A 13,312-nucleotide genomic window follows, 5' to 3' on the forward strand; every position below is an offset into this window, starting at 1 on the left:
GATACTCTTTGTTTCCTCATGTAGCATGTGAATTTCCGGAGGTGAAAGGTGAGGACGGCACGTTGACTTGGATTCTATGTGATTGGGGATGATATTCCTCATTGTATTTGAGGTAGCGAGCAAATTGTACTGCGAGCACATATATATTTATGCGGCTTTCCAACTGAGGCTGATAGACCGGTTCCCACCTTTCTTTGCATAGCAATGTCTTTCTTTGCTCCATTCTCTTCTAAAGCCTTCTCACCTTTCTTTTCCGGGGACGACGCGCGAAACGGGGGCCGTTATTGAACAACAAGGTTCTCGAGTGTAAAGTTATGAGCCACCCAGATGGTTCCGGCAAAGCGGGATCATCCATTACGCATGCTATGGCTTTGCACATGATAAGCAAGGCCTCTTTGCTTGCAGGGCACTCAACTCAACAGCAAAACAATGGAAGTGGGTCAGTAGGCAACTTCTCCGATACGCTATCAAACATTAGTGGGTTTGCTGCGAGCGCTGCCGACAATTCAGTGAGAAATGGAGCTACGGTGGCCGCCTCTGTCGGTAATCATGAGCGCCACGGCCCCGTGTGGATCGCTCTATTGATATGGCTAAGCTTCATCTTGGTGGTTATTTTTATCATCGCGCGCTTCGTGCTTTGGTGCCTGAGCTCGCGCCGAGCCGCCCGTGCGGGCTACAACGAAATTTGGGATGGGGTAGGTTACAGTGGCAATCGATCTGCCATGGCAGCGACGGATGGCGGAGCTCCTTCAAGCACGAGAACCAGCGTAGTAGGAAACGCTTCTCGGCAGCAGTTTCGTCATTCGCGGCAGAAGGCTGCGAGACGCTCGTACGGGACAGAAAACCCTTCAGCCGAGGTGGAGGTGTGAGAGAGTCATAGAATCTTGTTCCGCATCCTGTGCATATGAGGAGGGAAAGAGTCAGTCGGTGATTCCTCCCATTTGGGGGACAATGTACGGGGGAAGGAGGGAAAAGGAGTGTGGGAGAAGGCAGAAGCTGGTACTTTTTACACAACTGAAAGTCCTCTGCGGTTTCGCGCACAACGTGTGGATTATTGTTATTGTAATTATGTTGATGAATCGGTTTGAGCCTCTTTGCAAGTTTCGCCCTCTGAGTTTCTCTGTAGGGTCTCTTTCTTCCTCAACACTGCATCTTCCTTGTGAAATTAAAGGTTGAGAGTTTTATAATAGAGAGTATATTACGTCTATCGCAAGCGTTCGTAAAAGCAGATACACGCGCAGAAACGAACGGAGGAACCTCATTAGGTACGCAACTCTTCCGCCAGAGTTATGAACACCATTTTCCGCCTTTTTCTGTTATTCGTGCAACTTTATGGCATCTCAGATCCCGCTACTGGGTCTAGCAGCTACACCACGGCAGGAATGGGGCGGGCGGAGGTACCAGAGCCCGAGTGGAGTTACTCCAACCTTGCGGCATGGCCACCGCTATGCCACACAGGGATGCACCAAAGCCCCATCTCCTTCAAGAATCTTACGCCGTCAGAGCTGCGGTGCACCAAGCCTCCGCAGCCATTGGAATTTTCTGAAGGATGTACCTTCAAGGCCGAAAGCACTTCCCTAAAAATCGACAACGGCGTTAACACGATCCGTGTTACGTTCCTTCCACTTGGTAAAACGGCTGGTGATCGAACCAACGTTTGTACTCTCCGCGATCCGTCCGGTGCTACTGGTGCCCAGAAGTATCAGCTTACTGCCATGCACTTTCACGCGCCACCAGAACATCTTTTCCCCCACGCGGCGCCCGATGCGGAGCTACACATTGTCTTCAAAGCAGAGGATGAACACAGTGTGGAACCCGCTGTTGTCGTCGCAGTGCAACTCGCTGCATCCGACGCAGCAAACACATCTGCGACGCGGGCACTTAACCACATTATGATCGACGGCCCGTTACCGCCGCGGCAGGCTTCCACCACATGCACCCTTGAAAGAAATTTGACTGTTGCCGAGATGTTGCCGCAGCGTCAGAGTTACGTAACATACAGTGGCTCCCTAACAACTCCACCATGCACGGAAGGGGTTCGCTTTGTAATAATGACAACCCCGCAGCTCATATCGAAGGCGGCTTTCAACAAGTTGTCGCAGGTACTCCGCCAGACGTGGCCAGAGAATCGGCTGGGGAACCGGCGGCCGACTCAACCTCTGAACGGGCGGGAAGTTTGTCGGTACGTGGATGGCAGGCATCCGAAGACAAGCAATGGGCAAGGTGTATGGGGAGACTACCTTGACACCATTCCTGCCACTGGTGATTCAGTGAGTGAAGGTGGTAATCCATCTGGAAGTGAGGAGGGGGTAAAAGGCAACCTGAGTGGAGCTGATGTTGGTGCAAATCAAACGGAAGAAGAGAAAGATGGAAAGCAGCTGTGGCCTTACGTGCTTAAACCCCATGAAGCCATCCTTTTCACGGCTGCTGCAGTTATTCTCGTTGTTGCGGCACTCATTTTGTACTGGTGGTCAAACAATGCAAACGAAAAAGTTGATGCCAACGAGGCGGAATGGTTGGGCACCGCAGCTGAGGTGTACGGGACATCCTCCCTCTAAATTGTTCCTCTGTGCGTTTGCTTTTGTGCCGAATGTGACGACTGAGTGAGTCAGGAAGTTATGTGTGTATGTGCAGAGGGCGTTATAACCCTCTTCACACCAATGTCGGGTGGAGTGGGTTGTGTGATATCTTGCTTCTCTTCTTTGTTGTCTTTCTCCTTAATTGTGCGGAGAGGCGCGCGAAGAAATCGTTCCCCTGACATCTGTATCCCTACATCCTACACCATAAATACTGTCAAACGTGTATGGTGCCCAAACGCACTAACATTGTATTTAACGTCCCATGTTCAGAAGGGCGTATCACACGAACCTTGGGAATGCCCACTTGTATCATCCTCTTCACCAACCTAAGTTTCACCGCAAGGATACAAATTTAAGGGTCCAGAGAAAACAGGGTCACACGGCCCATATGACGTCACCTCACCTCCTTACGTTCAGCCAAGAAGCTGTGTGCGTTGCCGAGGAGTTTGGTGTGGCTTTCTATGCTCCGAAGAACTTGAAGAAATTTCAGGTTGAACGCTTCAACGGGGTGAGGATTGCAGGGATATACGCTACAAAGGCCTCTGACGGTGGGTCTCACCTCCATGTAGTGGATGTTGAGGCCAACTGGTTCCTTGTCTCCCTTTCTCGCGTTGAGGTAGTCTCCTCATCATCCATTGAACTTTCTGAAGAAAATTCTGTCAAGCAAAGTGAGTCCTCGCGCCACTCCGAGGAATGCGCGCGTCGACTACCGAACACTGAAGGGATTTTGGAGGCTCACTTTCATGAGGCCGGTGGCGTACTTCACTGCGTGGTTCTCACACGATGGGGTGCATATGAAACGGTGCTAACTAATACAAGCAGAATAGTGGCGAGGAACATTATATCTTTTCCGTTTGAGATGCGGAATTGTTTTATGTCCGTAGGGAGAACAAGTGGTCTTGTTGTTGTTTGCCAGCGGAGTGAGAAGTGGCTGCGATACTCCCTTTTCGAGCAGCGTGATAACGAGCGTATCAGGATGTTTGATTCTCCAGTTAATGTTCAAAGCTTTGCTGTGAACCCCATTTCCAATTCAGTGGTTTTGGGCGGTACACGGGGTGAGATGGTACTTTACCCTTCTATTACTGAGAAGAATTATTTTTCAGATCATTGGCATCATACGCCGTTAACGGCGCTCAGTTTTTCCATAGACGGGAAAGCATTTTACTCAGGGGCCCGTGAAGGGATGATATTGGTGTGGAATACCTCGTCATATACCTACAAGAAGGTAAGCTGTGGTTTGGGTTGTATCAACAGCATCGCAGTGCCAACGGGAAATGGTTCAAGAGTATTACTGAGTTGCGCCGAATCCACCATTGCCGTGCTTGACCTCTTGCAAATGCAGGTAGAGAAGTTCGTTGAGGGCGTACAGTGGTCTACCGATGAGTCGTGTAGCGGGCTCGTGGTGAGTCAGTGGATGGGCCAGCCGGCAGTGATTCTTACGGGGTTGCCTAACGTGGTGCGTGTTTGTGATCCCTTCACTCAGCAGGCGATCTACTCTCTTCACATATCTTCCCAGATGGAGACTATACCGAGCCCCCCGCGTCATGGCATTCAATACGTGGGGTTGCTAAACAACAACCGCACAATAGTAACCTATGAGGAATTTAGTGGTGTTTCGTTGCCGTCGTTATTGCGCTTCTGGGCATACAGTTCTGATTCTAAACGGCATGAAGAATCGATGACAATTTGTTCACCCCATCGCAGTCAAGTACTGGCACTGACGACGGATGACACCCAGCAGCGAGTCTTTACCCTCAGTGGCGAGGCGATGAAATGCTGGGTGGAATGCAAAGAAGATCTTAACGATGCGCACGCAATCGGGAAGAAGACTTGGGGCAACCAATCGAGCTGCGTAACTCCGTCGCGCCTTGTGCAGGATTTAATTATTTCCCACGACGGCTCCTTATGTTTCATCTCCGATGATAATGTTCACGTCTATAACGTCAAAGCCTTACATCCGGGACAACCATGGCAGCGGGTTCTCACCTTAACGCAACATTTTTCACTTTCTCCGCTGAAGAATCTGACGCTACTGCACGAGTGCCGTGCACTTGTGGCCACTGACGCCGAACGCGTGTACTTTTGGTCGTTAGCCAAGCCTCGCCGGCAGGCAACGATATGGAAGGACAAAGGAGTCGGAGGGAAGGCGGCTGGCATCACAGCCATGTGCGGGTTTTCAGTGAATTCTGTTCTTGTGGCAACAGAAAGTTGCAACCTCTGGGAGCTGAGCGCTGCAGACGTGAACGAAATGGGAAAGGTTGTTGGTCAAGCAAATAGCGCCACGGAGCACCGTATTACATTCATGAAACCACTGTCCCTTCTTAAGCAGCCAGACCGAATTGCAGTAGTGGACAGCGTTTCTGGTTTTCGAGTCATGCACGTCTCACTGGAAGGGAAGGGAGGAGTTAATGTGCAGCAATTTGAGCGTACCACTGCGAGAGACGAATCTAATGAGACACTCTCGTCGCTAAAACAGTACTTTCAGGAGGCCCCTGTGAGAAGCAACAACTTTGACGGAGCGGACGAAAATGCCTCCACCATCCTGGACCGCGCATCTCAAGTGGCAGAGGCACAGAAATGGCTGGTGGGGGTCCTGGCGGACTCCGCCTACACCGCCCCACCTATGAGTGCCTTGCTTTCTTCATATTTGCAGAGACGTGCGGGTGTAGCAACGTTTTGATTGCCATTATCTGGTCTACAGTGCTAAGTATCTCAGTTGTAATGGTGGTTGTTCTGTGCATTGGGGAGCAAGTGACGGCGGGAAACCACCGGGAAGGGCAATCAATTGTTGACGTCCAAATGTGCGAGTTGTTAACCATACACGAGGGTTGCGATGTATGTGGTGTGGTAAACTAATCATTTAAGAGCCGTAAGTATCACTGTGCAGAACATGCTGTGGATGCGTAGGGGAAAAGAAAGGAGGAGGAGGGAAAGAGTGTGTGGCCTAGGTGGCGCTTTTTCTCATTCTTTTTGTTCTTTAAAATCACAGTGTCTCGTTATAAACGTTTAACCTCCCCCATTATTTTGCCCAAGAAGACACGAGCAGCGGGCGTCCTTAAATGTTAACTCATTGCATGAATTCTTTCACTCTATCTTTACCGGCCCCTTGAAAATGTGCTGTGTATTTTCTCTGTTGGGCTTATAATAGGAAAGTGACCGTCCAGAGGATATCCAATGCATGGATTAATTCGTTGTTAGGTGCTATTAAAGTGTATGACCCTTCCGTGGTGGCCCATGGCGACACGTTACTCCTACGATTCGCCGCCTGTCCGGACAGTGGTTCGTAACATTTACACCTATCAATCATGTTTTCTCTCCTCTTGCTCCTTGTAGGGGCTAGGGTGTACGGCATGCTCGCCTCCAAAAGGTATTTGAGTGATCTCACACACACCATGTTGTTGCATTGTGTGATGTCAGCATGTAAAGGCATGGCTGCAAATGTATGCGTATACGTGAGGAATGTAGGAACGGTATATACCGCTACCGTGTTATGACAACTTGAGACGGAGTGGGCCAAAATAGGTGTGATAAGGCGGGATGGAAGGAAATGACCTCAGGGGGCTATATTGTGTGATGCCGTCTCTATGGAGGCTTAACGTAACCGCGTGTGACTCAAATACCCTTTAGGTTACAGGTTTTTTTTTTTTGCATCCGTGAGGAATTCAAAAAATAAAGACGAACGTAACTCTTCGCCTTTCTTTGTTTCGTTAGTGGTAGGTTACTTGACACTTAGATCCCTACACATACTTCCTTTTTAGGCTTCAATATAGTAAGCATTCTACAACAGTGTTGTTACATGGATGATGTTGGTGACGAAGAGGTGGTGGGCATGCATGCAGACAAAGATGACTTAAACAGCTTGCTCATGTCAACGAAAACGGCGTCGGAGTATGGTGTTGAGGCTAGCGGGCGGTGGGTTTCACGCCCGAAGAAACGTGCCAGCAGGAAACCAATGGACGCTGGGGTGAGTACTTATGACGTTCAAAAGAAATCACGCGCAGAACATAGCACAAATGGCGTGTCACAGGCGGGTGTTGACGGCAACACTGGTGGGACAATTGATGGAACGAGCGAGCCTTTTCTATCATCTGATAGGGTCTTGGCCCCGTGCCCACGTGAGGTAATGGTTAATCGTGTCATGGAGTACGTAATGATGAGGGAGTTGGGTGGCCGTCACAACACCACGCAATGTGGCGAGGAAGGATTCGCTCCCTTTCGTGCGGCGCTGCTTGCCGAAACTGCTTCAATGAGACCAGTGGCGGAATACGAGGTCATTCACTCAGTACGCGGCATGTCTAGTGTTCCTTGCCACGAAAAGGCACCGGATGCTGTTGTGCAATACCGCAGGCGGTTGTACTGTTGCTCCTACGATAGGGACCTGGTGGGTGGCCACTCGTCAGGCAAACCGCCCCATACGCGGGAACACCTGCGCGCGCTTGTAGGCTCGGGGCTTAGAGGTAAAGGATCAGGTGAGACCGTGCCTGTGCGCACCACTTCCCAAGCAATTTGTGAAGCAGGTAAACCAGATGTGAAAGCTGGCACAAATACGGTCCTGTTCGATGACACTAGATTGAAGCCGGCGAGTAGTTTCCTGCAAGACTCTTCCTCGGGTGACGACGAGAGTGTGTAGGTTAATACTTGGTGTTTTGATGCCTTCCCCATTGTGTATGTTTTGTTTGAGTTTCAGGTGAAGTCCGACTGCACATAACGTCTCCCATACCCCTGTTTAATTATGCCACTGCATAGCAAGAGTGAACCCTGTTCTTTTGCCCAGTTTGCTCTGTGAACGCATGCATTTTTTGTCCATGTTTTGTTGCAACAATCGCCCCACATGTCTTTGACACGCTCTCATTTGTGTAACCGCAGAGTTTACGGCACTAGCTTTGCAGTGCGGTGACACACGCATAGATTTATTTTGTTATATCTTTTACATATATTTCCCCCCGTCGGAGTATACCTCGCATTTGATCAACACGATGGATGAAACACCGAATGCTGTAAAGCAGCTATATACGGATGTGGAGTACACCATAGGGTCCAACCCAGAAATGGAGAAGCAGGTGAAGCACGGCTGTGTGGTTATCGGACGGCTGCGTGTGTACTCAAGCTATAACTCGGGCCTTGCATTTGTGCGTAGTGGTGCTTTCCCAGCGGATGTTGTTGTGAAGGGATACGGAAGTATTAATCGTTTTTTGCATAATGATGTGGTTGCGGTGCAACTTCTTCCCATGGAGCAATGGGAAGACGTGGTTTCGGGTGAGTTGGAACCGGATGGCGACGATAAGGATGAGTTTCGCACGATGAGACCGGATTCAGAGAGACTCCCCGATGGGCGGCGCATCACACGGTGGATACGAGACACCACGATGAATAACAGAAAAAACCGAGAGATGTGGCTGGCGGAGATGATGTCCGCCCCAACCCAGCACAACTGGCATGGCAAGAAGCCGTCGGGAAGTGTGATAGCCGTCCTCGAGCGTAAGCACCCACTGCTTTTTGTGGCCCGCTTGGCCGACGACGCGCTCTCCTCTCAGGAGGTTATACAGGACAGACGCTTCTACCGTTTCAAAGTATTTGATCAATTACTTCCTCATATCGCCGTTTTTGGCCGTGATATTCCTTTTAGCCTGCGTGAGAGTATCAGGGAACGGTTTTACTTGTTACGTCTGGAAACGACAACTGGTGGGGACATAGTGTGGGCGGAATCTCGTTTTCCCACTGCAAGGATAATATCCACGTTTGGTAGTGTGCACTCGTTGCGTGCAAACACTTTCGCGATTTGCTCTGCGCACCACATTGTCACGGACGACTTCTCAGAAGAGGCGTGCAACTGTATACCCGACCGGCTAATAATTCCGAACTCAGAGGAAATGAAACGAACCGGTCGCCGTGATCTGCGCAGAGAAGAGTTCGTGTGTAGTATCGACCCTGCCACGGCCCGTGATCTGGATGACGCCCTTAGCATAACCTTATTGCCAGGAGGGTACCGTGTTGGGGTTCATATCGCCGATGTATCACATTTCGTTTCCCCGGGGTCGGCACTTGATGAGGAGGGTCGTGCGCGGGCGACGAGTGTGTACCTTGTGGACCGAGTTTATCACATGCTTCCACGAAAACTGAGCGAGGAGTACTGCAGTTTGCACCCAGGGTCCGATAAACTTGCTTTCTCTGCCATCTTTCAGTTGGACCTCAACGGCAAGCTGAAAGGGGAATGGTTTGGAAAGAGCGTTATCCGCAATCGTTGCCGCCTCTCATATGATGATGCTCAACGAATTATCGATGGTAACCTAACTACCCTTGATGCATTAGATTACGGTGGCGTAACGGATCGCCGAGAGCTTTCGCAGCTGAAGGAACGTGTTGCGACGTCGGTGAAACACCTTTTCGATCTGGCATCCAAACTCCGCGCTGCAAGTTTTGAACGGGGTCGTCTAGCGTTTTCCACTCCTGAGATCGGTTTTCACTTTGAGGACATATCGAATCCCACGCACCCAATTGGGTTCAATGTCCATAGGCAGATAGAGGCAAATTGGCTGGTAGAGGAGTTTATGCTGCTTGCCAACTTACGAGTCGCCCAAAAGATTGTGCAATACCTTCCTGACCAAGCAATACTGCGTGTGCACCCACCACCGAAGAGGGTTCTGTTTGAACAGCTGAAGCTGTCTCTTGCAAGAGTGAACATTGAGCTGAAAGGACGATCCAACAAGTCGCTCGAGCAACTTCTTAATAGCGTGAGGGATCATCCGTTGCGGGACGAAATTTCTATCATGGTGAAGAACACTCTGTCTCTAGCGAAGTATTGTACAAACGGTGAAAATTTTACTAACAAAGTTCCCCTCGGGCACTACGCTCTAGGGTTAGAGTGGTATACGCACTTCACCTCACCCATTCGCCGCTACGCTGATATCATCGTCCACCGGCAGCTACTATGCGCTTTGGAGATCGAATCAATTGTAAAGGGGAAGCACCGCACCGGCAAGACATGTGCGGGTGCTGTTGGAATGGAGGTGGAATGTCTTGACTCAGCGGAGTTTTTTACTTCCACTTATGAAGTCATGAATATTGCAGATGAATGCAATGAGAATAAGAGGGCTGCGGACAGTGTGAGCGAAGCTTCACTAAAACTATTCTTCTGTCACTATCTCAAGTCCTTGCGGTCTCTGTGGGTTTCGAGCAACAAAGAAGATCCCTTTATTCCACGCGTGGATGCCGTCGTCATAAGCGTGGCTCCTGAAAAAAAGGTGTTGATGCTATACGCAAGAGTGGTAGGGATCAGTGTTGAGATTAGTTTAAAAAGTAAGACACAAAAATTTGTTGCGGAAAGCGGTAATAATGAGAATAGGGATGAGTCCAACAAGGAGGAAACTGCGTCGCTTCACAGTGAGATAAGAAGAAAAAGAGGGAGCGCCACTGGGGGAAATCACAGGGGTGGGGAGAGACAAAAGAGCCCTCCACGTGCGCAAGAGGCGAAGATAACCATCAACTGGGGGTTACACCCCCAAACTAATGAAAAGGTTGAAGAGGAGATTAAAGAACTCATGATGGTTTCGGCCGTCCTAACAATAAAACGAAACGTGAAAGGCTATGAGGAACCGGATATGATTATGGACCCACCGTGGTTGCGGGACGAAAAACGGATGGCAATACCCACAAGTCTCGTTTGATCAAAGTGCCCTCCGTTATTTTTTCCTTTTTCGTTTTTTACTTGTTACGTTGTGTTGTACTTTAACTTCTTTGACGTCATAGTCTCGGGTAATTACAGCGTCTTTCTTCCTTTTATTTATTTATTTCTTGGAGTGGATCTTAGCGAATTGTTTTTATTTTTCGACAGACACGCCCGCATGTATATATATATATATATATATATATATATATGCATTGATATATTAGTCTGGGAGCAATAACTTCAAGCACTCCGTTACATCTTTTTTTTCTCTTTGGAAGAGGAAGGAGTAGCAGTAAGTTGTTCCCCCTCCAATATCTGGATAAACTGTGTGTGTGTGTACATCGTTTCTCCACAGTTCCGTTTCTTATAACCCTCGGAGCGATGGGGTACTTTAAATTTTTTTTCTGTTTCCCCCTTTTTTAATCACACTTTTCACTGCTAAATCTTCTCCTTTTTCTTTTTTCATAGTATCTGCAGAAATCGCTTGAATCTAACTGTTTAGACGTAAAATTTTGAGTGTCAACAAAACTATACTGCCATCTGGAGGGAGCACTGCAAAGAAGGGTGTTTGTAAGGAAAGCATTTTTCTCCACCTCCCTGATTGTGCCCACTGAGAGGAAAACAAAAGAAAAAACAAAGAGGAGGGCTCCTGCCTCGTTGTTAGCGGTACGCCAGAACGGACACTCGGACTTACAGTTGTAACTTATGTCGTCAAAGAAGAAGGGCTCGAAGTTAAATGCGGCAGCCAATTCTACAACTGACATAAAGGGTCTGAACTTTTGTTCGGTTAAGGAGTACGGACAATTTAATAGCAACGAGTACAAAATATTCGTAGCTCCCAACCGACCTCTTCAAAGTCGTTTAGTCAACCTCAACTCCCTTCGCCCACACGGCGCTGTTGGCTCTGCGGAACTGAGATCCCGTTTCCACAGCCATCCCGTCCCCGAAAACGTAGTAAAAGATATTTTGACGTTGGTAAATGATGCGCAGAGTAGGGTGCACCGTTGCCCTGATTTCACTTTAGTAACTAGCGTGCGAGAAGCGATGGAGTCGCTACATTCTACTGCTTATGAGCAATGGTGGATGGATCACATAGCCAAAGGGTGTTTGAGTACCAACGCATACCCCTTTTCGTCTCTTCGCTTTGCGGCACCACATGAAAACTCGCAGGGTTGCTCAATGAATAGTAACTCTTCGGTACCTGATTCCTTGTCAGGGATTGCTGAAGCTATACAACGCATCCTCTTCGTATGCACACAATCCTCAAACAATGGTGACCAAGCAACTGAAAAGTTGTTGTTTCATTCCATTCGCAATGAAAAGGCATCATTGAAAGAGTTGGTGTTGACAAGTTATAACAGCAACCACATTCTCGTTTGCTGTGGTCTGTACTTTTATCGACTGAATGTGCTTGATGAAAATGGTGTGGCTATTAATGTGGGTGACATCACGTCGTTGCTGCGTGCCGTGAAGGAGCATGCGGAAGCCACAGAAAAGGCACTCCGTGAGCAGTTGCTGCTCCCTGATGTCATGAATGACTTGGTTCAATTCCATCACATGTTAGGTTACATGAGCGAAATTGCCAATCCCGAGTGTGCGGCTCTGATGGATCGGTTGAGACGTGCAAACTCTGTTAATGCAGCCGCTCTTGACATCATGGACTCCAGCATTTTTACTGTGGTGCTGCGAAACCCCTGTGAAGCTGGCTCCCCTCGTGCTAGATGGTACCGAACCGGCATGTTACTGGAGGAAGATGATGATGGAAGACTTCTTACTCTGCGGGCGCACACAATAATTACAGATCACACATCTCTTGTGGATTTCCTCACGCAAGTGATAAATTGGAGGGATGAGCACGAACGACTTGGCAGGTCCAGTTGCTTATTGGGTAAAACAAAGGATGAATACTTTGTTTCCACTCCCAACGAGCCGGCTATGATTGAGCACTTGAACCTCTGGCTCCCATGGAAACATCGCAAACCCATGTGGCCATACCCACAAAAGAATGCCATGCCCAGCGTATTTCCTCTTGAGTTTACAACCCTGGGAGAGGGAGTAGTTACCTTTTCGTGCCTTTGCCTAGCCGCTGTGCTAGCAGTGCAGGAGGTGCTCACACCAAGCCACGGTTTCCCCACTGTTTTGGTTGCATTTCCCCACAAGCGAGGTGGCGTCTCTTCGGCGTTGCTTTATTCTAAAGTTGTGGAGGCTTTCATTCAATCTCTACGTAGTGAATCAGCTCTGGTTGAAGCGGTTACCGTGCGACACATGGCGCGTGCAGCGTTGCAAGCTCTGAATACTATAATAAATGCCTGTTTCAGTGAGCAATATCCCCTGTACACGATGGCGCAACTTCTTCTTTCTGAGGGAAAGGCGGAAGCAAAGGATGCCACTCATGATGGTGGTATGTTAGGTGCTGTGGATCTTGTACTATCAATAGACCCTTTGAGTTGTGGCGGAGATATCCTCCACTCCGAGACTCAACTTGTAATGCCGACGCCATTTGCAATCCGCAGCGTGGGGAGGTGTACTCCCGGCGCAGCTCGGCAGCAAACGAATGTAAAACTGCCTTCCGCTCTTGAAGTGACCGATGCAGCACTTCTGCAGATGCCGGGAGCAGGGGAGTCATCCACAGGCAGACGGCTCTCGGCGTGCATTTTAGAGAGAAGTCAGGTGTTGTTAACGCTGCTGAAATAGTAACAATTTTGTGTCTTTCTTGTCTGGGTTTTGCGTGTAATGTGTGTGTTGGGGGATAGATAAAATGTGCAAGTGTGGTAGTGAGGGGTAATTCTTTCTCCAGTCCCTCACACTTTAACCATCACGGCCAGCTACTCTCTGTGGAACGTTTGGTTTCACCTGTACGTAGAGTTGTATTTTTATGTATAATAATATATTGTTGATGTACACAAGGTGATGGCCGTATTGAAGAATAATGGAGACCCTTTCTAACATTTCCTTTCACACTTTCCCAGTATTTGGCATTTGTTTTGGTGGATAAAAAGAGCCCACCTCCATGCGGAAATTGTGCTCGTGATGTGTGTGCATATATATATATATATATATATATATA

General features: G+C 48.8%; 6 protein-coding genes across 6 annotated transcripts; all 6 read left to right on the top strand.

The window, feature by feature from the left end:
* Nucleotides 1–314: 314 nt before the first annotated feature.
* On the top strand, nt 315–869 carry TEOVI_000275200 (uncharacterized protein; the record flags this gene model as incomplete). The annotated part of the gene is made up of 1 exon (XM_067225777.1): nt 315–869. One exon carries the CDS (start codon nt 315–317, stop codon nt 867–869), a length of 555 nt encoding a protein of 184 aa, XP_067081878.1.
* A 420-nt stretch (nt 870–1,289) lies between these two features.
* Nucleotides 1,290–2,558, top strand: TEOVI_000275300 (carbonic anhydrase-like protein; the record flags this gene model as incomplete). Its single annotated transcript, XM_067225778.1, has 1 exon — nt 1,290–2,558. One exon carries the CDS (start codon nt 1,290–1,292, stop codon nt 2,556–2,558), a length of 1,269 nt encoding a protein of 422 aa, XP_067081879.1.
* A 409-nt stretch (nt 2,559–2,967) lies between these two features.
* Nucleotides 2,968–5,259, top strand: TEOVI_000275400 (uncharacterized protein; the record flags this gene model as incomplete). The annotated part of the gene is made up of 1 exon (XM_067225779.1): nt 2,968–5,259. The coding sequence occupies one exon, from the start codon at nt 2,968–2,970 to the stop codon at nt 5,257–5,259; it is 2,292 nt and encodes a 763-aa protein (XP_067081880.1).
* Nucleotides 5,260–6,375: 1,116 nt separating this feature from the next.
* Nucleotides 6,376–7,209, top strand: TEOVI_000275500 (uncharacterized protein; the record flags this gene model as incomplete). Its single annotated transcript, XM_067225780.1, has 1 exon — nt 6,376–7,209. One exon carries the CDS (start codon nt 6,376–6,378, stop codon nt 7,207–7,209), a length of 834 nt encoding a protein of 277 aa, XP_067081881.1.
* A 346-nt stretch (nt 7,210–7,555) lies between these two features.
* On the top strand, nt 7,556–10,243 carry TEOVI_000275600 (DIS3-like exonuclease, putative; the record flags this gene model as incomplete). The annotated part of the gene is made up of 1 exon (XM_067225781.1): nt 7,556–10,243. The coding sequence occupies one exon, from the start codon at nt 7,556–7,558 to the stop codon at nt 10,241–10,243; it is 2,688 nt and encodes an 895-aa protein (XP_067081882.1).
* A 707-nt stretch (nt 10,244–10,950) lies between these two features.
* TEOVI_000275700 (Choline/Carnitine o-acyltransferase, putative) lies at nt 10,951–12,939 on the top strand (the record flags this gene model as incomplete). The annotated part of the gene is made up of 1 exon (XM_067225782.1): nt 10,951–12,939. The coding sequence occupies one exon, from the start codon at nt 10,951–10,953 to the stop codon at nt 12,937–12,939; it is 1,989 nt and encodes a 662-aa protein (XP_067081883.1).
* Nucleotides 12,940–13,312: the final 373 nt, after the last annotated feature.

The sequence above is a fragment of the Trypanosoma equiperdum genome, assembly GCF_001457755.1.
Source record: "Trypanosoma equiperdum strain OVI genome assembly, contig: ctg_602, whole genome shotgun sequence".
Lineage (NCBI taxonomy): Eukaryota > Euglenozoa > Kinetoplastea > Trypanosomatida > Trypanosomatidae > Trypanosoma > Trypanosoma equiperdum.